At 41.7% G+C, this 27,421-nt stretch overlaps 3 protein-coding genes across 6 annotated transcripts; 2 read left to right on the forward strand and 1 right to left on the reverse strand.

The window, feature by feature from the left end:
* Positions 1–726: 726 nt before the first annotated feature.
* On the forward strand, positions 727–11,078 carry hibch (3-hydroxyisobutyryl-CoA hydrolase). Of its 2 annotated transcripts, XM_077580612.1 has the most exons (15): positions 727–852; positions 1,023–1,065; positions 1,353–1,484; positions 1,568–1,652; positions 1,826–1,906; positions 1,967–2,019; positions 3,284–3,362; positions 4,404–4,549; positions 4,955–5,041; positions 5,113–5,171; positions 5,279–5,360; positions 6,802–6,921; positions 6,992–7,025; positions 7,096–7,259; positions 10,847–11,078. In XM_077580612.1, exons 1-14 carry the CDS (start codon positions 821–823, stop codon positions 7,209–7,211), a joined length of 1,149 nt encoding a protein of 382 aa, XP_077436738.1. In that variant the 5' UTR covers positions 727–820; the 3' UTR covers positions 7,212–7,259; positions 10,847–11,078. The 2 variants fall into 2 exon arrangements, with proteins under 2 accessions (XP_077436738.1, XP_077436737.1); XM_077580611.1 differs by lacking the exon at positions 10,847–11,078 and having other exon boundaries at positions 7,096–7,363.
* A 937-nt stretch (positions 11,079–12,015) lies between these two features.
* akap19 (A-kinase anchoring protein 19) lies at positions 12,016–15,187 on the reverse strand. 3 transcript variants are annotated; one of them, XM_077580614.1, is made up of 2 exons: positions 14,981–15,187; positions 12,016–13,402 (listed from the first exon to the last, which is right to left on the reverse strand). In XM_077580614.1, exon 2 carries the CDS (start codon positions 13,258–13,260, stop codon positions 13,024–13,026), a length of 237 nt encoding a protein of 78 aa, XP_077436740.1. In that variant the 5' UTR covers positions 13,261–13,402; positions 14,981–15,187; the 3' UTR covers positions 12,016–13,023. The 3 variants fall into 3 exon arrangements, with proteins under 3 accessions (XP_077436740.1, XP_077436741.1, XP_077436742.1); XM_077580615.1 differs by having other exon boundaries at positions 14,836–14,981; XM_077580616.1 differs by lacking the exon at positions 14,981–15,187 and adding an exon at positions 14,832–14,965.
* A 1,450-nt stretch (positions 15,188–16,637) lies between these two features.
* mstnb (myostatin b) lies at positions 16,638–22,368 on the forward strand. The gene is made up of 3 exons (XM_077580405.1): positions 16,638–17,077; positions 18,930–19,294; positions 21,860–22,368. The coding sequence occupies exons 1-3, from the start codon at positions 16,687–16,689 to the stop codon at positions 22,238–22,240; spliced, it is 1,137 nt and encodes a 378-aa protein (XP_077436531.1). The 5' UTR covers positions 16,638–16,686; the 3' UTR covers positions 22,241–22,368.
* Positions 22,369–27,421: the final 5,053 nt, after the last annotated feature.

Raw genomic sequence — 27,421 nt, forward strand, 5'->3', positions numbered from 1 at the left:
TTGCGGAAAATAAAAGAAAGTTGACAAAGTGACTTCATGCGTTTGCTTTGGGAGAGGCTGGCCTGTGCTCAAGCCGCACTTTTCCCAACTGCCATCTTGGAATCTCATATCTTATCCTGTTTTGATAGTCTGTATAAATATAAGTATCACTCCCTTGCCTTGGGATGGACCCCGCCACGCCCCGAACGCCTTTAGTTGTATGAAACACAAAGAAAATGACCCCATCCTGCTTGCTGAAAAAGCTCATGTAAAATTTGAGACTTAAGGTCTATTTCATCTTTCTGCAGCTCAGGACGTCTGCGTGTCAGATTTGAGATTGATTTATTTTTAACAATCAACTTTATTTAATTCAAACAACAAACAGTATACACAACGAAATCTGTAGAGACTGAACATTTCCGGCTTGTTACAAACGCATCCTGTGACGTCATCACGCTGAGCAATTCGGAGTAGCTGGCAGTGTAATTAAACACAATGAAAGCTCTATAACAGCTATGCTACGGGCTAGGAAGTCAAAGTCACGCCATGGCATTAATAGTTTTTGTTTTGTTTCTTAAATGTTATTTTCTACTTCTGCGCCCACTTGGGTTATCTGGTTGCGGTAGCGCCGTGTCTCCACTCGGTGGCGGTGTAGCCTCACAACATACCCAGCCGAGGGAGTAGAAGAACGTCTCCACCACACATCCGGGTGCTTATGACGTAAACTAATAATGACCAATAAGGAATGGCTCGGACCTCTTTCAGGAAGTACGCTTGGAGGAGGTGCCGCGTCCGAAGAAAAACACACGCTAACAGCTAACAGGCTAATCGAATCAAAGTCATGTCACTCACAATAGTGACGTCTAAACACAGGTATTTGTCTTTTGCTGCCATTACGAAATGCTGGAAGTATGTTATAAGGCCCAGTCACACTGACTGTTTCTGACAACTGTGGGAAACAAATAATCAGTGTCACACGCCGATCGATCGGCATACCGTTGATAAATAACGTCGACACGTCAACATGTTGTTACTTCTTTCAGACTCAGAGCCATCTGGAGACTTCATCGAATCCAAGGGCACATGGTGAGAGGTTTTTAGGAGGATGGTTACAACAGAAAGCACGAGGAGTTCTCGATTTACGACATAAAATGTTTTGAAATTACGAACGACGCACAATGAGCTAATATGCATACACGACACAACACAAGAATGCGCGCTCAGTTACCGCTGTGTAGTTCCCATCATATTGTTTTATATTTATAGCCTAGGAAAGATTTGCATGCATATATTTGCTCTAGTTGTGACGTCACTGCTTCATAAGTGATTCTATATTTTACGTATGAACTGAAATTGTTTCCTCGTGACTGTAGATGTCCAGTTCAGTGGAGCCGGATGTTCTCCTGGAAAAAGTGGGACGTGCCGGTGTGATCACCATGAACAGGCCCAAAGTGCTAAACGCCCTCAACTTGACCATGATCCGATCCATCTACCCTCAGCTCAAGGTACGAGCTCAAGCGCTCTTCATAAAGTCATAGTTTGTCAAACCTCAATTTCATGGTGCGGCTTTAAAATGTTGCCTTGTTAGAAATGGGAGAGTGACAGCGACACCGACCTTGTGATCATCAAAGGAGTAGGCGGGAAAGCCTTTTGCGCTGGTGGAGACGTCCGGGGTACGTATGAGAAGTTGTACTAGTTGCTTAAAAACAAACTCTTGCAATTTGGAAAAATGCTGCGTGCGTAGAAAGCCGACGCCAATGTTGGACTGATGGATGCATATGCGTGCTCGATGAGTTTTCCAATTTGAATAATACTGACTGTTGTCACGTACATGTTTTACTTTCAGCAATTACTGAAGCGGGGAAAGTTGGTGATCCGCTTGCGCGGGTTTTTTTCCGCGAGGAATACATTCTGAACAACGCCATAGGTGAGCTCTGAGAACAATTTTGTTGTACTAGTCACCGTCTCACTTGTGTGATCTTTTCAGGAACATGCAGGAAACCATTTGTTGCCTTAATCGATGGAATAACAATGGGAGGGGTGAGTCAAAATGTTGTTGTTGTTTTTTTCCCGCAGGTCCAAATCGTGCTCCCCTTTTCAGACAGTATTGTAGCATTTAGTGCCATCAAGTGGCGAACAAACCCATTATCAGTTTCAATAATATGCACACACAATAAAGTGACGGTGAAGACAAATTCCTTGTGTGTTTTCGCATACTTGGCCAATAAATCTGAATCAAATGCTGATTCTGATTTGAATATAAATGAAGGCTACTCTGTGACATTTTTTTACACTTCATTTATCTGCTGATTATATATAGTGACTTGTAAGTACATGGATAGTTTCTGCTTCTCTCTGATTGGAGAACAGTTGCCGATCGGAGCCATGTATATGCCCCCCCCCCCCACACACACACACACACACACACATTGCTTCTTAATGGGTTTGAAGTCAGTGGATGATGTCAAGAGACAAGGTAACCAACACGCGTTTTCCAAAAATGAGGTGCAATCTGGACTTTCGTCAGAGGGTGTCAGCAGAGGACTGCTCAGAGTTCATTGTGGGCGTGACTGGATGACGCAGCATTGTTGCCACCCTGCACAGTCCGATATAGCTTGAATTGAAATGATGACCTCGCCCACCCCCTCACCAAAAATAACCAACATGAATCATTACTGCTGGGCTTCGACATGTTCGTCTGCTGCCCTTACAAAATTGCTTAAATAATTTTTTTACCTTAGAATTGTACATTATGACAATGTGAAAAAGCTGTTTTGGGATTAAAACACCCAAAACAGAACCACAGTTGATATAAAAAAGTTTACACACCCTGTTCAAAGGCCAGATGAATCATTTGAAAACGTTTTCCATCTTTTTGGACTGGACTGTACACGTTAAATGAAAAACATTTTTTTTCTAAAGTGGTTGTAAAAATAAACAATTGAGATAATGTGATTGCACAAGTGTGCACACCCTCTTTTATAACTGAGCATGTGGCTCTGTTTAGGATTGACCAATCACATTCAAACACATGTTATTAAGCACTCTACTGCCACCATTTAAAAAAAAAAAAACTAAACTAAATAAAATGCATCTGTTTTAGTAGTCTTTTCCTGACATATATGCCTTGTGATTGGCTGGCGACCAGTCCCGGGCATCACCAGATTCATCCGGAATAGGCTCCTGCTCCCCTGCGACCATATTGAGGGCAAATGCTATCCAAAACCAATAGCCGAGATAGCGACAGCATATTTGTTACCTTAATTGATATTTTCAACTCGTATCTTTTTTGTTTTTTTTTCAGGGAGTTGGTCTGTCAGTTCACGGACGTTTCCGAGTGGCCACCGAGAGAACTCTGTTCGCCATGCCTGAGACCGCCCTCGGTAAGCCGCAACGTGGGCGTCAACACTCAACATACTCGTGTGTGAGAGCACCTACAGATTTTTATTTTTTATTTTTATTTTTTTTACATCAGTCGATGACGTGGCCAAAATGCTGCGAATGGACACGTTCAGCCTCACGTGCTGGAATTTAATATGATCATTAATGAGATTAATTACTGTCAGGTGGCCTCTGCTCAGCCGCCCGTGGAAAATAAAAATGCAAAAACATTTTTTTATTGTTAACAACGATCACTTGCTCATATTTGCTTGTACTCTTGCTGAACTGTTAATACCCCCGTGCCAACCTGGACAGATTAAATCGTCATCCGTCACGCTTTCTGATATCTGAATGAGGTCATCTGGTCTGTAATCCCGCCGCCGATGCGTTCGACAAACAAACGGAACCACAAAGCTTCAGTTCACCTTAACAAATGCAAAATTCAAATCAAAACAAACATTTGATTCCATCCGCATTCCAAGATGATGAAACGCTTCACTTTTGCTTCTTGCTGTGACGTAAATGTAGTTTTATACTATTTTGTTCTTCACAATCGAACACAGGTTCCAATTTTCTGAACTCATTTGCTAGAGCATACAGAAGGCTTTGATGCAGCTTCTGACCTGAAGAGAACGCTTGGTAGTTATTACAAAAAAACGGCCAGCAGGTGGCAGCAGAGTATACGAGATCAACCAGGGCCATGTTGCAGCGAGTTATCTCAACCCCCCCCCCAGTGTTTTCAACAAATTTGAATAATGATGAAACTTAGCTATGTTCTAATGCTAATTGCTGCAAAACGGGAAACCGATAGAAATATACTTTTTCCTGATGAAAGAAGAGACTCTAATCTTTCTTTTGGTGTCAGTAAAACAGCCCGGAGCGAAGGGGGTTGCTTCAGTGAAAATGGCTGCCAGCGAATGAGTTGATAACGTGTGTGACGTGCTTCTGTCATCCTGGCTGAAATGAGCCCGTTTTGAGGAGGCGGTCTCGTCTGCTGCTGTGGTTGCTCTGTGACCTGTGACCTCTTGCGTTTTGGACGGCAGGCCTGTTCCCCGACGTGGGAGGCGGTTATTTCCTCCCGAGGCTTCAGGGGAAGTTGGGCCTGTTTCTGGCGCTGACGGGCTTCCGCCTCCGAGGCCGCGACGTGCACACCGCTGGAGTTGCAACTCACTTTGTCCACTCCAACAAGGTACCCTCATTCTGAGATTTTTTTTTCTCTCCATTTAAAATAGTCTGCATAAAAATGACAGCATGTTCTACGCCCTCATATTATGGCACTGCTGAAATTAGCCCGTTTTGAGGGAGTGCAATGTGATATGGCGAGAAAGGCTTTTGTTACCATGACAACTAGGGGCAGAGTTGGGAAAAGTCACAGCACTGATTGTATTTTCACTGGCAGGGGCAGCACTTCAACTGAATGACACTTGCCAATTTACTGTGCCGGTTGGTGTATGTGGTGCATGCAGTGAGCACATGAAAAATCTCTTGTATTCGGGTCACCATTTATCACTTTGTTCCCAACTTCAACGTGTGAAAGTGTTTCAGCAGCTGTCAATTTGTTTTCAGTTTGCTGGTTTTGTCTTTTTTTTTTCAGATGTCAGACTTGGAGAAGGAACTGGTGAGCCTGAAGTCTGCGTCTGCTGAGAATATCTCCAGAGTGTTGGATTCCTTCCACAACGAGGTGAGGAGCCGAAAGTGAAGTGAGTCGGGATGTGTTTTTGGCGTTGATTCTGCGTTTGTCGCACGTCTCAGAGCAGCCTCGATTGTGACGAGCCTTTTGTCCTGGACGAGCACCTGTCTGATATCGACAGGTAATGAGACGGACAATCCGGATCCGGCCTTCATTCACTCTTGCTGATTGATAACCTACGTGAAATGAGCAGGCATTATCAACGCTGGCGTGCTCTCGTCCCCGCAGGTTGTTCAACTCCAGCAGTATGGAAGGCGTCATGCACAACCTGAAGGCTGACGGCTCCGAATTTGCCAAGAAACAAGTGAAGGTATGCGACGCGGCCACGCGTAACATTCACAACAAAAAACAGTCATTCGAAATATATTGGGCCTTTTTTGTCCCTGGTTTTTGATCTTCTACCAGGAAAACCCATTTTAATGTTAAAATGTTCAAATCAACCCCCAAATTTTATGTTCTATGCAGCCCGAAAGTCTAAATATGTTATTCTGTTGAATGTTGTGTTGTGTGGAATACGAGTTAACAAAATCCAGCCATTTTTATCCATCTCTACATTTTCACCAGAATACACACAATTTCAAAAGTAAGTCGCCCAAATAAGGCAATTCCTTTGTTGGAAGAAAAAGAATAAATGGCGCGCTGATGTTTTAATGCACATTCGTGCAGTCTGTCGGTGAGGCCTCGTCGTCCCGGGATCGTCGTCCCGGGATCGTCCGCTTCCTCACCACGTGCTAAACATCTGCTAGCCACGCTGGAAGCCATTTGAGTGTATTTGGTAATTAGCAGTTAGCGCCGCTAAGCACTTAATGGGGTTAGTGGTGTTTTTGTGCCTCCCTCGGCTGCCCCCACCCCCCACCACCCCCACCCCCACCCCACCCCCTGCCGTCCAGGGAGAGGAGAGGCCGGCCGCCTTTCACAGCAAAGTAGCTTCCCGATAACTAATTTCCCTAATTCTGTTTTTCCAACCTAATATCCATTTGCAGCGTCCAATGTGGTCAGACCGAGGAGGGATTATAAAAAAGAAAAAAAAAAAAAAACAAGATTAGAGGCCCCCTCCCCCGCCCACACCTCCACTGTTTGCTGTTTATGTCATCCTCACCACACTGCGGATTAATAATGCAAAAGCACTTTGCTAAACCCTGCTGTTATATAGCGGGTCAAATTGACCCATTTTACTGTGGGGGGGGGGGAGGGGGAATCAAATAAAAAAAACTTTCAATGTAGCTTTGTTGTTTGTTTGTTTTTAAAATCAAATGTAAATATTTAATTTTTCATATTTGTACATTTAAAACAGTTTGGAGGAAAACAAGTAAATTTGAATGAATAATTTGAAACAATTTTTTAGGAAAAAAAAAAGTTTGATTTTTCTTGTACAAAAACAAAAACATATATTTTCAAATGTATACCTGCCCTCATTGAACTTTATATGTGAGAGGTATTTATTGACTAATTATCGATTGGAATGATCTACCACCTGAATTTTAGGGGTGGGCGGGATTAAACCACAAGTAAGAGAAATTCACTCATACCTGAAAAAATGGCCGCTTATAATCTAAATGATCTTCAAAATATAAATGAAGAGCATTTGCCATCTTGGCTCTTGGAGACGTTTTCCTGCGCCCAGTCCCGAGAGACATGTCCGCAAATTGACCGTCCGTTGGTAAAACTTTCCATGGGGGGGCGCTAGTGAGTAAATTGTGGACACGCACTCACGTCAGCTTGTGGTCTTTGGCTCGCTCGTCCTCCCGCAGACGTTGTCCAAGATGTCTCCCACGTCCCTGAAAGTCACCTTCAAGCAGCTGCAGCTCGGCGCCACGCTCAGCCTGCAGGACGTGCTGGTCATGGAGTACCGCTTGAGTCAGGCCTGCATGGTACCGACGCACCACACGACACACTCGGGTTCGATTACGCCACGTAACGTTTACATGACGTGCTTTGCAGCGAGGTTTGGACTTCTACGAGGGCGTCCGAGCTGGTGAGTTGGCCGCCGTGTCCGCGTATCGCGTCCGGGAATGTCGCTCAACTCCGTTTGTGCGCGTTGCCAGTTCTGGTGGACAAGGACCAGAATCCAAAATGGAGGCCGGCCACCCTGCAGGAGGTCACCGATGCCAGCGTGGAGGAGTGCTTCTCCTCGCTTGGCGACACGGATCTGACCTTGTGATGTCACCCGACAATTTTCAGCACGTGCACCGAATGAACTTTGCGGCAGGTAATCAAGAAATTGAGTTTTTCTATAGTATGGATGATGTCATAGACTGCACGCGGCCTTTGTTTATTCATCAAATGTGAAATTAAACAAGCAAGTCAATCTTTTTCTTTTCTGACATTTCTGACCAAATTTGGGACGGCCCATTTTTACTCATTTACATAATGGCCACCTTTCTCCACTCAAGACTCGGTGGCTAAGATGGGCCAAGATCCAGAGCCATTTTCAGGCAACAACTAATAATGTGAAAATGATTTTACGACTCAAGCGGCCCTCGCCATTGATAGGCCACCTGGTGTCAATTAGCTTAATGTGTCTTATGTTATGGGTCAAATTGACCCGCAGCAAGTTTAGAATGACACCCCCCCCCCAAAAAAAGATAATTACAATAGGAACAAAATTGGGATAAAAGTCTTTCTGGTCCTTCTCTTTTTCGTCTTTGTCTTTGTTGCCATTTTTAACTCTTTGACTGCCAGACGTTTTCAGAAAAGGGATGCCGTGGGTGCCAGCCGATTTAAGCATTTTTGACTGATCTTTCAAGGTCCACAGAAAATTATGTGTTTGGACTATGGAAACACACAGACTACCAAATGAAAGATTGGACTCTCATCTTTCATCAGAAAAAAAAGTTTGTTTCTACCTTATTCCATTTTTCAGTAATTAACAATAGAAAATGGTTAGTTTCACCTCTGTTTTGAAAAAAAAACGTATTTTAACGTCTTTGGCACTCCTCCATAGGATTTTACTAAACGTTATTTAACGTTTTTGGCAGTCAAAGAGTTAAAAATCATTTTAATGAATTTGGAACTTAAGAGAGGGTCAATTTGACCCTCCTACTATGTTAGATTTCTTACATACACGGACAATGTTCAAGGGTCAATGCGAAAAAATAAAACCCCAAAAAAGACAAAAACAAAAAAAAAAAAAACCTTTTATCTCAGTTTATAAATTAAAAAGGTCACTCTAACCACAAAAGTCATCATAAAAACAGTTTTGTCCGTAAATGGGTTGAATTGAAGCACTGATTAAGCCCAGCGGAAATTTCCTGTGCAAAAAGTGCCACTTGAGTGCCTTATTGCATTTCCTGTGAAGCGTCAAGCGCTTGCGCACACGCCCTTATATGGGCAACGTGTCTGCGCTGATGTAGTGGCGGCGCCCGCCTTGTGTTCTCGTCAACTAAACAAACGACAACTGCAGCTTCATTGAGCGATGCGTTTGTTCCCTCAGGATGGAAACAAACGGCCAACAGATTGGCCATTCCATTTCTTGTTTTCATTCCTTATGTGTCCTGTGGAAGCTTCAAATGAGTGACTATAATCGACATTTCCGATCATTTGCAGGCTTGTTCAACATTTCCATTTTTGAGAGTTAAAAAAAAAATGAGGCCCCGAAGCTACTTTCACTAAATAACATGAAATGCGGTCGTCGTGTTTATCAGGAGTTCGACCCACAAAAGTTGCCATGCCCAAAAAGAGTCTGCCATTTTGATTTCATGCAGCCATTTTATTGGGTCATTTGATGTGCCTGGAAAATAATCCATTAAATAACCTACATTATTGATTATGCATCCCTAAGTAGCCAAATGCATCATCAATGGTTAGTAATGGAGTTAATAATGAGATATAAATGACACTCAAACATGCTCCGGGTCAAATCGACCCGAGCGCATGATTGCTGAAAGGACCAAACAGGAAGCCACAGGAAATCTTTCAAATCAACATTGGGTCTAAATTGCTTGTTATTGCTATGGGTGGCACTCAATGACAACAATTTCCAATCTTAGAATGTAAAGTGCGACGTTTTAGGACTTGAACACATGCAACTTCCTGCTTTATTGGACTTTCCGGCTCTTCTTAACGATCCTCGCTGCTATTATGTAATGTCCTAATCTTCCCCGTTTACGCTTGATTTGTGTGAGACGACAGCGTTCAAAGAGCAGCGCAATCAAACACACACTGGCAGCCCAACAGCATCAACTGGCGCTTTATGGCTGCTGTTAATCTCCTCTTTGTTGATTTTGGCACAACAAAAATGTCAAAACAGGAACCACTGCATGTTTAACTATTATAATTTTAAAAAAAAATAAAAAAATCTTTGATTTAACATTTCTATAATTACGTTTTTTTCACCCCTAAAAGGGTAACAAACAAAATGAAAATTGGAGCTTTGTTTGTGTGTAAAATTCAGGTTAAATGAAGTGTGTATGCAAGTCATTAATAAGGAATTCCCAGAAATAATATCAATGAGTTTTACATTACATGTAATACATACTAAGCTTTCAATAAAATTGAGTATTCCATATCAATTTAAAAATTGGCATCCATTCATCACCCCTCCCCCTTTTAACTCTTTGACTGCCAAAAACGTTAAATAACGTTTAGTAAAATCCTATGGAGGAGTGCCAAAGACGTTAAAAGACGTTTGTTTCAAAACAGAGGCGAAACTAACCATTTTCTATTGTTGATTACTGAAAAACGGAATAAGGTAGAAACAAACTTTTTTTTCTGATGAAAGATGAGAGTCCAATCTTTCATTTGGTAGTATGTGTGTTTCCGTAGTCCAAACACATCATTTTCTGTGGACCTTGAAAGATCAGTCAAAATGCTTAAATCGGCTGGCACCCACGGCATCCCTTTTCTGAAAACGTCTGGCAGTCAAAGAGTTAAATTTTAGAACTTTAAAAAAAGATTTTTTTCCAGTTATATTAAAAAAACAACCCACCAAAACAATTAAGGCCAGTAGAAATATAATCTTATTTTTTCAATGTTTTTTTTTTTTTACTCCAAAGTAACAGGAATGTTGTTCCACTCAATTTGTTCTTTAAAAAATGTGCCTTTATTCTAGCGTGTTGTTTATATGCGCTTATGAAGTGTTTTTCCTCCAGAAAAAACATAATTTCCTTGCGTGACGTTCACTTGTGGAACATCCAGTCCTGTAAAGTCGATTTTTATGGTCGGCTCGTGTGTGTGTGTGAGCACGGCGGCGCCTCCCTGCTTCTTTTTATGACCCGTCGTGTCATAAAGTCAGACAAGTACAGCAAACAAACCAAATACACTCATTGCAACGCTCACAAATTGAAATCTCAATCTTGTCATTCAGCAAATAGCAAAAATAATACTGGCAGCCTTTGACAATCTGGTAAGGTGGATTTTCAAAATAATAATAATAAAAAAAAAGTTTTTAATTATTTTATTTTTTTTAAACATGTTGCATTTGATTCAATATTTATTAAAACATTTTTTTTTTTTTACCCAGTGTCATTTTGACCCACTGTATCAATTAAATGAACAAATGGCATATTGGAACCCAACTCATGATCTCCTTTTAAATTTTTATTTTATTGATGTATTTTTTAACCCTGGCTGACTTTGAACCAGGAATAAATAATAAAAAATAAGCCACACTGCATCTTATAAACTCCCTTCTTGGGTTGTAAACTCCTTTTTTAGTTTTGGTTCAATCTGACCCGCAACATAACTCAGTTTTTCCATAAGCGTCAATTCCAATCAAAATAATATCAAATAAAATGACTTAATATTCTGTTTGTAAACTTTGAACTTTCCAGCAAGCTTTTTTTTTCCCCCCTGCAGCAAAACAAGCAACATCCGCTTAAGAAGACTTGCAGAGTCGACGTTAATCTTTAGTGTGTTAGCAATATGTTTGGGATTACGCCGTCGCCACAGATTAGCACGCTGCTTCCTCTCTTATTGTCCATGTGCTTGTCGTGCGCTGGGGCGGACCATCGGCAGCGCCAAGGTTGCAAGTTCCAAACCCACCATTGATCCTTATCCCAATGATTTATCCAACAAGCAACGCGATTAATGCTGTTCCACAAAATCTTTTTAAAAAAATAAAAAAACGAATACTAATCTTTGAAATTCACATTATTTTGTGGGTCAATTTGATTTATTAAAAAATGTATTTGAAAGATTTTGTTTCATGTAAAAAAAAAAAAAAACACTTTAATATTATGACGCATAATCGATACAGAAAAAAGGGAAGCAATGTTAAAATCTTACACAAATCATGTATATTAAAAAAAAAAGTTCATTTACTTACAAATATAAAAATATTCCAATAAACCGCTAGCATTTTTACATTTATATTTTTTATGATTTCTTTTATTATTACCCAAATACATCAAATTTTCCAAATAAGATGAGCGATTCCAGCAGTTGCACTAAAATACTGCCTGATTGGGTCGTAATGGCATGACGGGATGAATATGTTTGTTACCACGACAACCAGGGTTGTGGTAGGGCGTTACGACAAGGCAAGCGAGTCTGAAGAGAGATTTTCACTAATGGGTGCAGCACTTCATCAAAACCAACTCATTACACTTGCCACGGCTCGCTCTGCACGCCCTCTCCACTGCGGGGACCGATGCCCAGCTGAGCTTCCGTTACCATAACGACCAAGGGGTGGAGTCGCTGAGGCGAGCGGAAGCGAGTGACTGCACAAAAGGCAGACATTCAGGCTTCAATCCAGATAGAAGTGAAAATCACCTTTTTTCACCCATGAAGACAATAAAAGCATGACTTGAATTTCACAGGTGAAGACGTGTTACCAAACCACCAAATTTCATGAGCAACCCCCCCAACACACACACACACACACACACACACACACACACACACAAAACGCTCAAGTATGCACCCCTTTTCAGAACCCAAGTCTGATAACCCTGTTTACTTTTGACATGACAGTTTCTGTTTTATCTGGACATTGCTTGGAAATGGCGACGCTTCACCCAGCCAAGTCAAATTTCCATAATTTGTCGTCTTTAATGGTGGTGGGAACGATACAGAGCCTTGGGGGAGGTCATGAAGGAGAGAGGGAGAATAAACACAGCAGTTTAAAAATAAAAATAAAAATCTCCACCAAATGAAGGCCCGCCCAAGTGTTAAGGAGGACAAATGAGGACGTTGGCTCTTTCGGCTGTGACGTGCATAATTCCAAAATATGCGAGGGATTGGTTTGGGTGGCCCGTTTGGAGAATCAGTCCACGTGTAATCCAATCCTGAAAGTAGGTCAGAAACCAAACTGCTCGCATCTCACACAAAAACCTTCACACGCAGACTTCCTGGCTCACACAGAACGATGGAAGACTTTGGACCGTGGATGGACACGCTGACTCAAATTCATTGATCTGCATGGTTCAAATTCTTCCCGCCGAATGTACAGTATAGGATGTATCATAAAAACAAGAAAATGAACATCATCATTAAACTGTATTTTTAAATGGGCCAATTTGACTAGTGAGGGGCCTTAGAAAATTCCCCAATTAGCCCGTTCAAAATATGTTTCAAGAATATACGAACAAAAACAAGTTTCTTTGTAGTTTTTCTCTTTTTTATTCACACCTGTACAATTTTGATGAATCTAACGTACGACGTGTATTTGAAATGTGGGAAGAAGCCAGAGAACACACACCTGAGATTCGAACCCAGAACCTCATGGCTGTGAGGCAGACGTGCTAACCACCAGCAAACGTTCTGACGTGAAAACCGCAGCGTACTCTCACCGTCTCAACACCGCTAACTACGGACACGCCTCCTTTGGACACCTGATGTATCCGGGTCAGGGACACGATAACATCCAATTGGGTCCCCGGGGAAGACCTGATTCTTACCCACTGCCAAGTCCAGAAAAAAACGGGGTTGAGCCAGGAAGGTGTCAAACATATGCGAGTGATTCGACCCTTGCTGGGGGAGAAACCAAACGTCACTTCTTCTTCGACGCCGATCAACTATTTGGTGGTCGATGGTCACGGCACGTCGCACTCGATGTACGGGATGTCGCCGTAGCGCCGGTCCACCTCCGCCCACTGCTGCACGGCCCTGGCCATGATCTCCTCCGAGAGTTTCTGGGCGTACTCCAGCAGCGCCGGGTCGGCCCGAGGAGACGCGTCCTCCGAGCGGACCAAGTAGGCCTTGTCGCCTCGCGTCCTCGCCGCTTCACCGTCGGCGCGGGAAGCGCTCCTCTTGGATTTGACGCAACCCATCGTCGGGAGGATTTGGCATGGATGGACTGCGGCGATCGACTGCCGGGTCGGGAGGCCGCATGTGCGTGGAGGATTTACACCGCCGAGGAGGAGACGCACATTCCGGGTGGAGCCGGTCGGGATGCTCTGGTAACGGCGAGAGCTGGTCCAAGGTGAGAAAAGAGGAATAATAAACATTGTTGTCAGTCCTTCTGTAGCGGAACAAGAAAACGACGGACACTTAGCACAAACTCATAGTTTTAAAAATACAAGTCTACGAACCAATTGTTTGGCTGTCACCTTCATGTAAAAAGCGCAGAAGCATGTTGACTGGTGAGTATTGCAACAATCCGCAGTTTGGCACCGCGCCACAGGGTGGCGCCTCTTTGTTTTTCTTGTGCCTATGCAGCACTTTTTCGTTTGGCCGTCAATATATTTGACAGCCAAATTGTTCAAAAAATACGTTAAAACAACAACATTATTTGTCATTTTTAATTTATCATGTCGGCAGCGCATAGTTTAGGGTTGGCATATTTTGCCATAATACAACAGACTATTAATTTGCACATGCGCATCGCAATCGCCAGTCAAAAATGTTTACTGAACATGCTTCCGTAAAAAAGAAATAATAATGAAGAAAATAATGTAAACAAAACAAAACAAGAAGAAATGGTTTTTTTTTTATACATATAAAGAAATACAGTTCCAAGGTTCGTTACACTCTTTAATTTAACAGTTGAATTGACTGTTACAGTGAAAGAATAGATCATTTTCCCTGATGGCGGTAGCACTTCATCACCAAGCTGCCGTATCGTCAATTTAGTGTAGTGGACTGAAGAGTAATTAATGAGTGCTGACATCTGCGTGACCCCGAGTGAAATCATTGTGAGGTTATGGGATGGGAGGGGGGTCACTTTATTGGAAAGCGCGTCTCACTTGTGCTGCGAGTGTTTTACGGCTTTGCGTCCTTTTGAGGCGGCACCAAACGCCGCCTACCTCCCATCTGCTCGCCTAAACAAGCGTATGGTGGCTCCAATTCATTCACAGACCGTAAACACCACATCGGGCCAGTTCGCTCTTTGTCATACAAATGTTTAATGTTATCATGACTTCACCACAGATGTAGTATGATGTATTGTAAACACGGCAGGGGTTTCACTTCTAATTCCATGAGCTACTTAAAGAACAGAGTACTAATGTCCTGTTCAAGTAGTTTATTCGTTTTTTTCCCCTCCTTTCTTTTTTTCTGCTAAGTAATTAACTAAAATAGCGATTCTCAAAATGTGTTAGCAGTGGGACTCAAAACAATAAGTACAGAATAGAGTTGTATTACCTGCAAAGTTACATATTTTTGCATGTAATCTTTGAGAAGTGTTTGTTTGAAGCAGTTATTTAGTTCTGTGAATTATACTTAGCAATAAAATGTTTATGACTTGCCTGTCTGATAAGAGGGTGTGGGATGAAGGTTCCTCGCTTTACGACCGACGCGATATACAACGTTTCCAGATACCGTAGCGAACCGTAAGGCATGCTCACTTATCGTCCTCTTTTCACCCGATTGGATTGATAGACAACGGCGTTATCCGACTTACGTACGCGGCCACGCAGCTCAGTCGGAGTGCGAGAATCGACCCCCTGTACGCCGCATCACTGCACTGAATCGAATACAGATGTTTGCTTCAATCTCAAGACGGGAGACGAGCACACGTGCAGCGTGTGAGCAAAGAAGAGCGTGACATACTTTGAAAGGCGTGTGACGTCATCCTGGTCTCCTCCGGGCCCGGGGACGTTCAGGTTGACTCGTGCAAATAAACACGCTCAACAATCCTCCTCATCCAAAGAGGATCGCGCTTTCCGGGAGAGAAGAATTGGCACTGGTGCCGCTTCGGGTTCTCACTCGATGATCATCTTGACTGATCTCAGCCCAGCACACGACGTGCACGCGCGCGGGAGCGAGAGATTAGAATTGGCCGGAGCAGCAGCACTGTCTGGTGGACACTTGCAGAAGTGCAGTTGACGGACGTCATTCAGCGCCGTTACACTGCACGTCTACAAATGTCCACTAGATGGCACAGTTGCCATTAAAAGTGCATTTTCCTTAGTTGTAATATTTGGAATGGTTTGGATGATGGCTACACGCGAATTCTCGCAAATGTGGAATTACTCAACCGCAGAAATAAAGGAACTGTCTCTTCCAAAATGAAAGAACAAATTCTGTTGGTAAGAAATTTCATTTGCGTTAGTGAGGTTTAAAAAAAAAAAAAAAAAAGGCTCCCTCTAGTGGTAAGCAAAAGCATCACTCCCTAAGTAGTTTTTTGGTACTGTAGTTATCTTCAAAGTTCCGTACATGTATTCCACCTCTAGCCAGAAAATGGATCTCTGGAAAGTTTAATTATGTAATAAATATTGTTCCTTATTATTTTTCCCATATTTGAGTAGTGTGTTAATGTTCAAACAGTTTATAAAGTCACAGTGGCTTACATTAATATATATATTTTTAATAATAGTAATTGTTTTTGTTGCATACTCAGGCCTACAAGGCAACTGTAATTTAATGTTGGTGTTAATGTAGTTTTTAGGGCGATAAAAAAATATCGCTAACCACTGATTAAGAAGGAGGGAATATATTTTCTACTTAAAAATCAAAATGTTGCCATCAGAAAAATATTGCATAATATTTTGATTATGTAAAATGAAGCTGTTGACACGTTGTCTTGTCAATCTTATTGTACATTATACAAATGTGAGGACTTTTTTATTTGTGTTATTTGTTATGCAAAATAAACTTTGCCAAATTGTTTTGCTATTTTATTGTGCGCAGTTATAAATTTATCAGACTTTTGTGTTGATTGCTATTTACAATAAAGTTGTTGCCAAATTGTTTTGACATTTTTAATGTGCGGAGTTTAAAACAAATCTATTTCATCAGCACTTTTTTCTTATTCATGATGATGTAAAATGAAGTTGTTGCTCAAATTGTCTTGCTATTTTTTTTAATTACATGCAGTTAACAAAAACAGTTAATCGCCATCATTTAAAATTTTTGTTTTACCGTTATGGAGAAAGGAGGTTTCGAGTCAGGCGCATGCGCATCACGTCTTGCGCGAAGAAGGTCAAGTTCGCTTCCGCCGGTTGCGCAATCGCCGCACGAAAAGTCAATCTATCCGCAATCTGCTCGTGACCCAGACACCCCTCCACCCCAACCCCTTTATGGTGTGACAGAGGAAGAAAAAAAAAAAGTTGTCATGGTTCAAAGTCATTGTTGGCCTGCCCAGCCAATCATCGTTTTGGACGCCACTTTTAAAAAAAGTGTGAGGATAAAAAGGCGCGCGCTAATCAAGTGATGCCAATCAGTGTTTGGACTTGAATCCGAAAGCACTCTGTTGGATTGTTTTTTTTTGTGTGTGTGTGTTTTTTTTGAGTGGGGGTCGTTGTTGGGTGCACAATATGCGTTCCTCTCACATTGGCCTGACTTTGCTGATGCTTTTGGCCGCACTGAGCCTGTGCGACACGCAGACGCACACGCACACGCAGTCGTCCTGGTCCGCCTCCGCCGGGCCGGAGGACCCGTCGGAGCCGTGCTCCACCTGCGACATGCGCCAGCAAATCAAAAGCATGCGCCTGAACGCCATCAAGTCTCAAATCCTGAGCAAGCTGCGCATGAAGGAGGCGCCCAACATCAGCCGCGACGTGGTCAAGCAGCTCCTGCCCAGGGCGCCCCCGCTGCAGCAGCTGCTGGACCAGTACGACGTCCTGGGGGACGACAATCGCGACCTGGTCGTGGACGAGGACGACGAGCACGCCGTCACCGAGACCATCATGATGATGGCCACGGAACGTAAGTCGTTGGATTTCCGTTTGAACCGCATGCGAAAGTGCCAACGGCCACGTGAAGTCACTTTTACGCACAGACTTGAAAGCATCAGATGCAAAGCGCGCGTTTCCTTCACAAGCAAATAAATGTGCGCGATGAGCCCACAGCTCCCTTTGGAAGCAGTGTTTCACTTGGCCACTGTTTATTTGCGTTGACTATCCGGAATGAGCATTTTAAATAGATCTGCAACGTCTTTCTGGCTAGTGGTAAAGTTGTGGTTTTCAGTCACGATATCCGTGACGTCACTTTGGTCACGTTAAAACGCAATGACAGACGTGGACAATTTCAACTGTCTTAGGTCAAACTTGATTTGAAGATATCTGAAAATATTGTGAACTTGAAGTGGATGAATCAAATGCAACCTTTAAAGGGCATCATCGCTATCTGACATATATGGAAATAACCTCAAAACAGTATCTTTAATATATATTTTAATATACATTTTATATATAAATGTATCTAAAAATACGTTGAACTTGCTTATTTGGCTGCATGATTTTTTCCCCCCCGTTAGATAATAAAAATGTCATTTCTTTACATATCCCAATAATATCAATATTGCAATATTCAACACCAATATTGCATATCAGTACTATAATCAGAATCAAATTGTAAATGTCATTAACTGGAGTTACAGACATCTACAATTATGTTGTCAATATTTGTAAGTAACGCCCGCGGCAGATTCTACAATTTAATTTTGGTTAGTCATACTTCCACTTATAGATATTTACAACTTTATTTTGCAGGTGCTTATAATTCAGTAGTTGATGTTGAGGAAGTTGACGATATGTTTCTGTTTTCTTGTTTTGATTAGAATGTCACTCATAGTGTGTGTCTCGTTAGCAAGACAAATTGTTGACACCTGCAGTGTGAAAAACGACAAGTTAAACTTCATCTTTCAAAGTTGAACCTGATAGAAATTCAAGTAAGACCCTTTGGGAGGCGCGTTTCGATTAGGAACGCTACGGAGGCTTACCTTGCGTTTCACATCACAGCCGCCATTCCACGTCACTACGCAATGAATGCGTTGCGACGTAAATAACAATGGCGGCGTATGTCCAAATAAAGTTTTTACAAAATGTATTCAACTGGAAATGATTTTTGAAAAATGAATCTCATAGTTATGTTAGTAACAACCAAATAAATACTATAGAGTAAACTTGTCATGGCAGTCAGATTCCTTTTAACTCATTCACTGCCATTGACGGCTATAGACGTCAAAAATTGTAATGAATCACCTGACGCCCCTTATTTTTTAATATCTTTTTTTTTATCACGTCAGGCGGTTAATTTTTTTAAAATTGTAATTTATCGCATGACTTCAATAGTTAACTCACAATTAATCACAACTTTTATATCTGTTCTAAATGTACAATATTTTTTTTCTAGGTTTTCATACTCTTGTTAACAAAAGTGGAAGAAATGTTAAACTACTAGAAATAGTTGAAATGAATTTAAAATCTTTTTTTTTATTGCATCAGGTGGTTAAATTTTTTGAAATTGTAATTAACCGCATTACTTCAATAGTTAACTCACAATGAATCACAAATTTCATATCTGTTCTAAATATACAATATTTTTTTCCTAGGTTTTCATACTCTTGTTAACAAAAGTGGAAAAAATGTTTAACTACTAGAAATAGTTGAAATGAATTTTTGACGTCTATAGCCGTCAATGGCAGTTAAGTGACTTAAATGACAAAAATGGTCATCGTTCTTGTCAGACTTTGTCTTTCAATCGCGCTGCTGGTGAATAATAATGGATTGATTAGCGGCTGGCTGGTTGTTGAGAACGTGTCGTTGGTCTCCCTCAGCCGATCCGGCGGTGCAAGCCGACGGTTCGCCCAAATGCTGCCTGTTCTCACTGACCCCCAAGTTCCAGGCCAGCCGCGTGTTGCGGGCGCAACTGTGGGTGCACCTGCGGGCGGCCGAGGAGGCCACCGCCGTCTTCCTGCAGATCTCCCGCCTGACGCCGGGCGGCGGGCGGCACGCGCGCGTGCGCTCGCTCAAGCTGGACGTGAAGGCCGGCGCCGCCTCCTGGCAGAGCATCGACGTCAAGCAGGTGCTGAGCGTGTGGCTGCGCCAGCCCGACACCAACTGGGGCATCCACATCAACGCCTACGACAACGCCGGCAACGACTTGGCCGTCACCTCCGCCGAGCCGGGCCAGGAAGGACTGGTGAGATTCACTTCAAACTCTTCTTATTTACAAAAAAAATGAGCGCTTCGAAATGTATGGATCTTAAAAGTGCCGGCTCACTTTCACCCAAACTCATTTGTTTAGCACAAAAACAACCCAGAACGTTGGGTCAAATTCACTCAAGTAGCAAAAAATGGGTTTCCTACACTCTAAAACACAGTTGGGTCAAAAATGACCCAACTATGGGTCCATTAGTTTTGAGTCAATAAATAAAACAACTCATAAATATTTGGTCAGATTCGTTACTTGGCTCACAAAATTGGGTCATTCTGTATAAAACAACCCATAAAGTTGGGTCAAATTGACCCATAAAGTCAAATTTTGATCCATAATTGGGTTAATTTTAAACCCAACTGTTTTTAGAGTCTAAAATGTTCACTCATGACTTAGTCAACTATACTATTAGGCAAAACAATATGTAAAGAATATGTGCTAATTTCTTTGTTTTTTTCCTTCTAATTATACACTCGGAAAAATGTGGGTAAAAAAAGAACTCAAATTGGGTTAAAAAGGGACGACCCAACTGCTTGGGTTAAACATTTAAACCAAAACGTTGGGTCAAATGAATAATTCACAAGCAACCCAGGAAATTGAAAACAAAACAAAACAAAGAATTGGTCTTTTTTTCTCTCGTTTTTGTCAAAATGTAACACAAAAAACAATTAAAAAAGGATTTGGGGTTATTCAGTTACCTCAACTTTTTGGCTTAAATGCAAAATCCAAAAAGTCGTGTCGGTCCAAAGAAATTGAGTTACTTTGTTAAAAAAAATAAAAATTAAATTAAATGATGGAGAAAAAAATTGAAAAAATGGTTGTTTTGTGGATTATTCATTTCCAACCTTTTGGCTTAAATAAATAACTCAAAACATTGAGCTTTTTGCATGTTATTCATTTGGCCCAACTTTTTGGTTTAAATAAAAAACAAAAGAAAATGTTGGGTCAGTCAGTCCCTTTTGACCCAATTTGAGTTATTTTTGACCCCTTTTGTAGATGACTGAAACTTTGAGCTTTTCACTGGCGCTAGATGCAAGTTTAAGTGTAAATGTAAACAAACAACAAGTAAAAAAAAAAAAGCCAGCAAATGGCTCATGAACTCCCAAAAATTGTGCCGCTCCTGAGAAATGAACATTAATGAGACGGTTAAGCTTTAGGGCGCTCGCCTTCATTTGGCCTCGTGCCAAAATCAAAAGATCCAATTGGCCCACCAGCGCCGCATTCCGCAAATGCGACTAATTGGCGACGTCACGTCCAGATGGCAAACGACGGCAATGACAAGACCTCGCTTGATTCCATTTCGAGGCCAGAAGCTTTCATAATATTATGACTGCGCTGCGTTTGCCAAAAGTGCTCCGAGAACCTCCAAAGTTGGACGCCGTCACTTGTGATGGACGCTGGTTGACTTGAGAGTTGTTCAACTTTCAAATTGTTGGACAATAGGAGAGAAAAAGAAAAGATTGTTTCCTACTTAAATTGTGCTAAATATGGACTCGTTGGAATAGAAATGAGCATGTTTTCAAATATGATTAGTTACGAGTTAGAATGACGCTATAAGTATTCGAATGTATGTTTATGCGTATGAACAAAATATATTTTACGGGGACAAACAGGTGACAAGTTTGTTGTCCTATGTCGGGACAGACCGATAATCGGCCTAATCAGCGGCGATTTTGAGCATTTGGACAAATATCGGTATCGGCCTTTTTTACCCCAAAAATCTGACGGCCGATAAAAAGTTCATCATTTGAAATCACAGGGAACTATTTATTGAAGTTTTCAGTGAACTTTATAAGCAATCCTGCTGATCCTGGCAACCTTCTGAACATTTTGTTTTGACAGCAGAAAACTTTAGAGCGCTACGCTATCGACTTGTTCAAGTTTCCATTTCACTTTTTAAGACGTACTGATCCCAAAAACGTATGTTTTAGTTTAAATGTAGTAAGTGTCCCAAAGACATATTTATACGTTTTTTTATATTTTTTTTATACAAGAGCATACAGAAGGCTTTGATGCAGCCTCTCACCTGCAAAGAACGGTTGAAGAAATAGTAGTTATTACACAAACGGCCAGCAGGTGGCAGCAGAATGAAAGACATCAACCAGGGCCATGTTTAAAAAAAAAAGAGCTACATTTACTCACATTTCTAAATAGATTTGTGAATAATGATGAAACTTAGCTATATTCTAATGCTAATTGCTGCAAAACGGAAACAGAAATCCTTTTTTTTTTCGATGAAAGAAGAGACCCTAGGTCGGTTTAATGTTTTTATGGCAATAGAACACGATATTCTGTGAACCTTGCAAAATCAGTAAAAATCCAGTAAAACAGCCGGGAGCGAAGGGGGTTACTTCTGTCAAAATGGCAAAGGAGTTTAACAATTACGCTTTTTATTCTCATTTTTAAAAAAAAAACTGTTAAAAATTTGTTACATAATTTAGCGACTTCTTTTTTTGTGTCACGCCAATTAAGTTTGATGGTCGTGAGTCCCGATTGGAGTTATGTGGACCCGTCGTCTCCATGTTGTTTTTTCTCCCTGTGTGGCGGCAGCAACCGTTCATGGAGGTGAAGCTGAGCGAGGGCCCGCGGCGCCTGCGCAGGGACGCGGGCCTGGACTGCGACGAGAACTCGCCCGAGTCGCGCTGCTGCCGCTACCCGCTGACCGTGGACTTCGAGGACTTCGGCTGGGACTGGATTATCGCGCCCAAGCGCTACAAGGCCAACTACTGCTCGGGCGAGTGCGAGTACATGCACCTGCAGAAGTACCCGCACACCCACCTGGTGAACAAGGCCAACCCCCGGGGCAACGCCGGGCCCTGCTGCACCCCCACCAAAATGTCGCCCATCAACATGCTCTACTTCAACCGCAAGGAGCAGATCATCTACGGCAAGATCCCGTCCATGGTGGTGGACCGCTGCGGCTGCTCCTGAGCCGCCCGTTAGCGGAGCAGAGCGTGGTTGGGGAGCCGTTTGAGGGGGACTTTTCCCAATTCCGCTATTTTTCCTGGTGCAACAGAACCGCAGCAGAGGCCCCGATAAGCCCAAAGCGTTCACACCGCTTAGCGTCGCTTTCTTTCGCTCCTCCGGGAGGAGACGTTGGCCATAGACAACAAGTGCTTCCCCACCTTTACTGAGCCCGGGCACATATTTTGACGTTCGGAAAATGTCACGGCGCATCGCCACGCGCACACACAAAAAAAATCATCTCCCGAGGACCGAGCTTGTAACTATGAGCCACTTCAAGCTCTTTTATTATCCTTAAAAAGAAATGCCTGTAAGAAGTTTTGACTGACAAAAAAAATGACAAAAGGCAAAGACTCTCCACAACTAACTTCACAACCCAGGCTAAACTTAACTCCTCCCTAATATTCAAAGTTTGTCTCAGTCCACTATCACTTTAATATACGAGTGGTTTGTGCTCCCCCAATACCAATTTTTCATGAAAAACATATTCATCCAAATTTTTTAATTAGATTTTAGTTTTTTGGGTTTACAAAAAAAAACAAAAAACGTCCCCAATACTTTTCAATGGATGTCAATTATATGCAGATTTTCACGTCCCTAGCCCCACTGTACTTCCTTGATACCAATTCCTATTTTCCAATTGGCACATTGGAGCCATCTTGTGTCATCCTAGAGTTACAAAAAAAATGTGAATACAGTGTTCCCTCGTTTTTTTTTGCTGGGGTTCGATGCCAGAAAGTACTCGCAATAATAAAATCCGCGAAGTAGTTAGCTTTATGATCTACATTTATTATAAATGTTTTAAGGCTCTAAAACGTCTCACCACACCGTTTATACACTTTTCTCATGAAGGCATTTACATTTTCTCCCATTTCTCTCTTGTTTAAACGTACTCAATCTTCACACCTTCATACATTTTATATAATCGGTACATTACTGTAAAAACAAAAAAACAAAAAAAAAAGCATGCAAAATTGCACACACAAAAATCCGCAAAACGGCGAGACCGTGATAAGTGAATAGCGAGGGAACACTGTAATGGTGCTTTTCAGCTTTTCTTCCCACAATCATCCGCGAGGAAAAAACCCGCGCGCCCGTGTTTGCCAAACTTTAATAAGCAAAGGAACATATCGACGGCAACAGGCGCAATCTTCAAACCAGTATTATCAAAAGCCAGCCGGGCAACTTTTGATTGATCAACAATTTGCAAGTGACGAAATATGAAACTGAGCAAATTTAGACAAGGGAGCTTTCTGATGCCAGCGATGCAATCATTTCACAACCACGACAGGAAACAAACGGAGCCATGGGAAAATCTGCAAATAATTGAGAGGTAAAAATAAATAAAGAGTGCCTATATTTATAGTTTAAGAGATTCGTTTGGAGAAAATGCACCAGAATTAGACTTTAAAATACAACCTAAATTAGCTCCTCCCACACATGCAAACATTTGTCTCAGTCAAAAAAACATCATTCAATGACTTCCTTGACACCAATTACTAGATTACTTGTGGTACCTTTTGTTCTTCAGTGAAGAGCAATTTGGTGAAAACCCAATAAAATGACTAATTATTTAAAATAATCTCAATCTGGTGTCGATTCACTCTGAATTTTTGGGGGACTCAAGAGTGTGTGCGCCCCGAATGACTCTGAACGGCAACGGGCGCTCACACGTGGGCTCATTGTGTGTTTTGTGCCATCTAGTGGAAGAGCATTTCATTGTTCTGCCTGTCACATGACATCGCGGGAATATATTTCATGGAGTCAATCAAAAGTCATTTTCCAAAGATGGATGCAGGAATATACACAAATGATTTTTTTTTTTTGGGAGGAATTTGTTGAAGGCTCATCAAGCATCAACAACGCGTGATGGCACGCACGCACACACACAATGAATGTAGACAGAAAGGATTTTTTTTTTTATCTTCACACTCTGTTTAAAATCAACACGCATACGAGTAGAATACACCGTGTTCCAAATGATTATGGCATTTTCATAGGACAGTTCATACATTTTTTTTGATGATCAATTATATTTGCTTCAATAATAATACGTACAACTACTCACAATAGTGTTCCAAATGATTATATATAACTACAACAACAAGGTAGTGAAGAACGTGCATTTCTGTCATTACGTAAAAATCCGTTTTTAGTTTTTATTAATGAAGAAAATTTGACAAAAAGTCCCCCACCCATCTATGCTGATCAAGTGAAAAAAGGAAAAAAGGCATGAACATCACATGAACGTTCTCTCGCTTTAGTCGTCACAAAGTTGCATTGAGACAGCGAAGCCGCCAGATATAAATATGGCAACCCGTTTGGAAACACGTCAACAAGCAGTGAGTCCAGTTTTCGCGTGAAATATTTTGTAGCGTGGAAAGTTGCCTTGTCTGACAGTTTCCGGCACCCGAAAGCTTCCCACTGAGCGGCGAAGGTTTGAGAGCGTCTGCGAACGTTTTTTTTTTTGGTTTTATTCAAATCAGCATTTTTGAATGAACTCTGCCGAAAAATCGACAGTCGCTACCCTGGAAAACTTTCTACAATTAGTAAGATACGGGCTTTTAGCAGATCTTTTGGCTCTCCCAAAAAAAAAGGGCTCAATTAATTAACTATAATTCTAATGGCAATGAGGCCTAAAATGTTAAATGTCACGGGAATTAAAAAGTTTGTTTTTAAGAATATCAAACTTGCACTTTTAGAGCAAAAAAAAGTTGCAACATTCTAAAAATGAAGTCATATTTTTATATTCATATCGTCATTTTAATGAGGAAATGTAAAAAAAAAACACAACACGGCTTTTTGGCAGCATCGTTTGGGAATGACTGATGAATTTGTCTGATCTAATTAACTAACGATCAAACACGATCAAGATTGTGGTGGACAGACTTCTTCCGATACGCTAAAAACGGTTCCGGTCGCTCCTCACATATTCCTTCAACGTTTGGACTTTGATGGACTTGAATGATTTGTGCTTTTCGACTCCATTTTTTTTTTTTTTTTTTAACAACACTGTGGTCCACCGAAGACAAAATGCTTGTGAAAATCACTCCCAAGAGTCAAAAGAACTTGAAGGCACAAAGAATGCAAGGTTTGAGACAAAAGCGGCGCTTGTGGCGCTTGTATGAATGTTGACGTCATACACAACGCGTGTTCTCTGTACAAAGCAGTTTGCACTTCGGCGCACCAGCAGGAAACAATTGGTGGCTACTAAAGTTGTAAAAAATGATTTTGATATGTTTGTATTGTATACATATGCATTTTTTGTTTTTCTTAACCGCTTTTGGTACACATGAACCAAAGTGCATTTTAACAAGATAGCAGATGTAATGCAGCAATTCTATATATTGTACTTATTTTACCAAATAAAGTTTGTAGCTTAAGTTTCGGTCTTTGTTTTTAGCTAGCAAAAATGACGCACCATCTTGAAATCACTTCAAGTGAAATACATTATACAAGCTTGAAGATAATTGCTGAAACTATGTCAGAGATTCAGCGTTAAACAGTTTCTCACCATTTCAGAGTTCCAGATTTTGGGGGGGGCGTGGCTTAAATCGGGCCCAGTGACGCATATATTATGCACTATGCCCACACCTGAAAATGCGCTTTCCCCTCAGATAGCCCGCACTTTAGAGTGCCTCGTTGTTGGCCGGCCGAGAGTGTGTGCTTGTCACGGTCAGAAAGGCAGAAGCGACAGGAGGGTTAAAAAAAAAGAAAGAAAAATTGAAGTCTGACATCCATTTTTCATCGATTTGGCCACTTTTTGTCAGGTGTGTGGTGTAACAAATTTAGAAGACATTTATTTTCGCGTTATTTTTAAAGTGGGTCAGTTTGACCCACAACGTCACTAGAGAGTCAAGCAATTTTACATATAATGCATTTAAGTCCAATAAAATATACATTTTAATGTAAAAATTAGATTGTTTTGTCCATCTTTCTTAGCATCGTGTCACTTATGGGTCAATATGTTCTATATACCATGCAAATTAAAAAATGCATCATTTTTTTAAAGAGTTAAACCCCAGTTCGACCCACAACCCAACAGGAGGACTCGTTTGCAGCATTTAATCAATATATATCATAATAAGCATGCGATTCCATATTTTTGTTGATTTACAACAACCGATGCGAGGCTTGACAGACTTTAAGAGCTTCGCCTCAGCAGCTGAGAATCTGTATGTCTTCAACACATGCTGTAAACTGATAGCACACGCGGTGTGAGTAAGCAGGGAGTAAAATGACAACACACACGCGCGCGCGCGCGCGCACACGCACACACACACACACACACACACACACACACACACATTCTATCAACTGTACCTGATGGCAAAGTTGCACATATACTTTCATTTCCATGAGTCAGCTGTTGAAATTCTTGCTGCGAGTACGGCAGCCTAATGAGAGGATGTGAAGTGACAGCGTGACCTCTCCCTTGACTTCGGCCCAGTGCAGGCCGAATTGAGCCGCGCCCCTAGAGAGCCACTTCCTTGCCCCGCTGAGAGCTGGACCAGAGCCCGGTCACAAAACCCTCTTTTCATACATTTTTTTTTTTACATTCGAGCCTCATCCTCCTGTGATGCAAGAGTGCAGCAAACTGAAGGAATGTAAAGGTTTGTGTTAATTTGCCAAACTTGAGAAGTTGTTTTGAGTTTCACTCCAACATTTAAATACACATATCTGTACTTTAGACTCCTTACGGGGAGTTATTAACATGCAAGATATTCCCCAACCATGACCTTGTTTAAAGTCCCTGCAAAGTGAAAATAAAAGTGCTGCCAGCATTGCTGCAGAAGTTGAAGGGGTTGTCGTGTCAGCCTGTCAGTGCTCGTCCCGTATGCCGCACACGACATCAAACTGGCCTGCATGGCTGCCATCCCAGAAGGAAGCCTCTTCCAAAGATGACGCGCAAAGACAGCCTGCAGTTTGCTGAACACAAGCAGACTGCGGACATGGACGACTGGAACCATGGCTTGCGGTCTGATGAGACCAAGACGCAAAGGACATGGATTGCTGCAACCATGCCTTGCGGTCTGATGAGACCAAGACACAAAGGACATGGATTGTGGGAACCATGTCCTGCGGTCTGATGAGACCAAGACACAAAGGTCATGGATTGCCGGAACCATGTCCTGCGGTCTGATAAGA

The sequence above is a fragment of the Vanacampus margaritifer genome, chromosome 11, assembly GCF_051991255.1.
Source record: "Vanacampus margaritifer isolate UIUO_Vmar chromosome 11, RoL_Vmar_1.0, whole genome shotgun sequence".
NCBI classification, from domain to species: Eukaryota; Metazoa; Chordata; class Actinopteri; order Syngnathiformes; family Syngnathidae; genus Vanacampus; species Vanacampus margaritifer.

What these genes read in the sequence shown, in the direction of transcription:
- hibch (XM_077580612.1), top strand. Translation starts at nt 821, where the DNA reads ATGTCACTCACAATAGTGACGTCTAAACACAG. An exon ending in ATCGAATCCAAGGGCACATG is followed by an intron (nt 1,066 to 1,352) that starts GTGAGAGGTTTT and finishes TCGTGACTGTAG; the next exon opens with ATGTCCAGTTCAGTGGAGCC. An exon ending in ATGGAATAACAATGGGAGGG is followed by an intron (nt 2,020 to 3,283) that starts GTGAGTCAAAAT and finishes TTTTTTTTTCAG; the next exon opens with GGAGTTGGTCTGTCAGTTCA.
- akap19 (XM_077580614.1), bottom strand. Translation starts at nt 13,260, where the DNA reads ATGGGTTGCGTCAAATCCAAGAGGAGCGCTTCCCGCGCCGACGGTGAA.
- mstnb (XM_077580405.1), top strand. Translation starts at nt 16,687, where the DNA reads ATGCGTTCCTCTCACATTGGCCTGACTTTGCTGATGCTTTTGGCCGCA. An exon ending in CATGATGATGGCCACGGAAC is followed by an intron (nt 17,078 to 18,929) that starts GTAAGTCGTTGG and finishes GGTCTCCCTCAG; the next exon opens with CCGATCCGGCGGTGCAAGCC. An exon ending in AGCCGGGCCAGGAAGGACTG is followed by an intron (nt 19,295 to 21,859) that starts GTGAGATTCACT and finishes GTGTGGCGGCAG; the next exon opens with CAACCGTTCATGGAGGTGAA.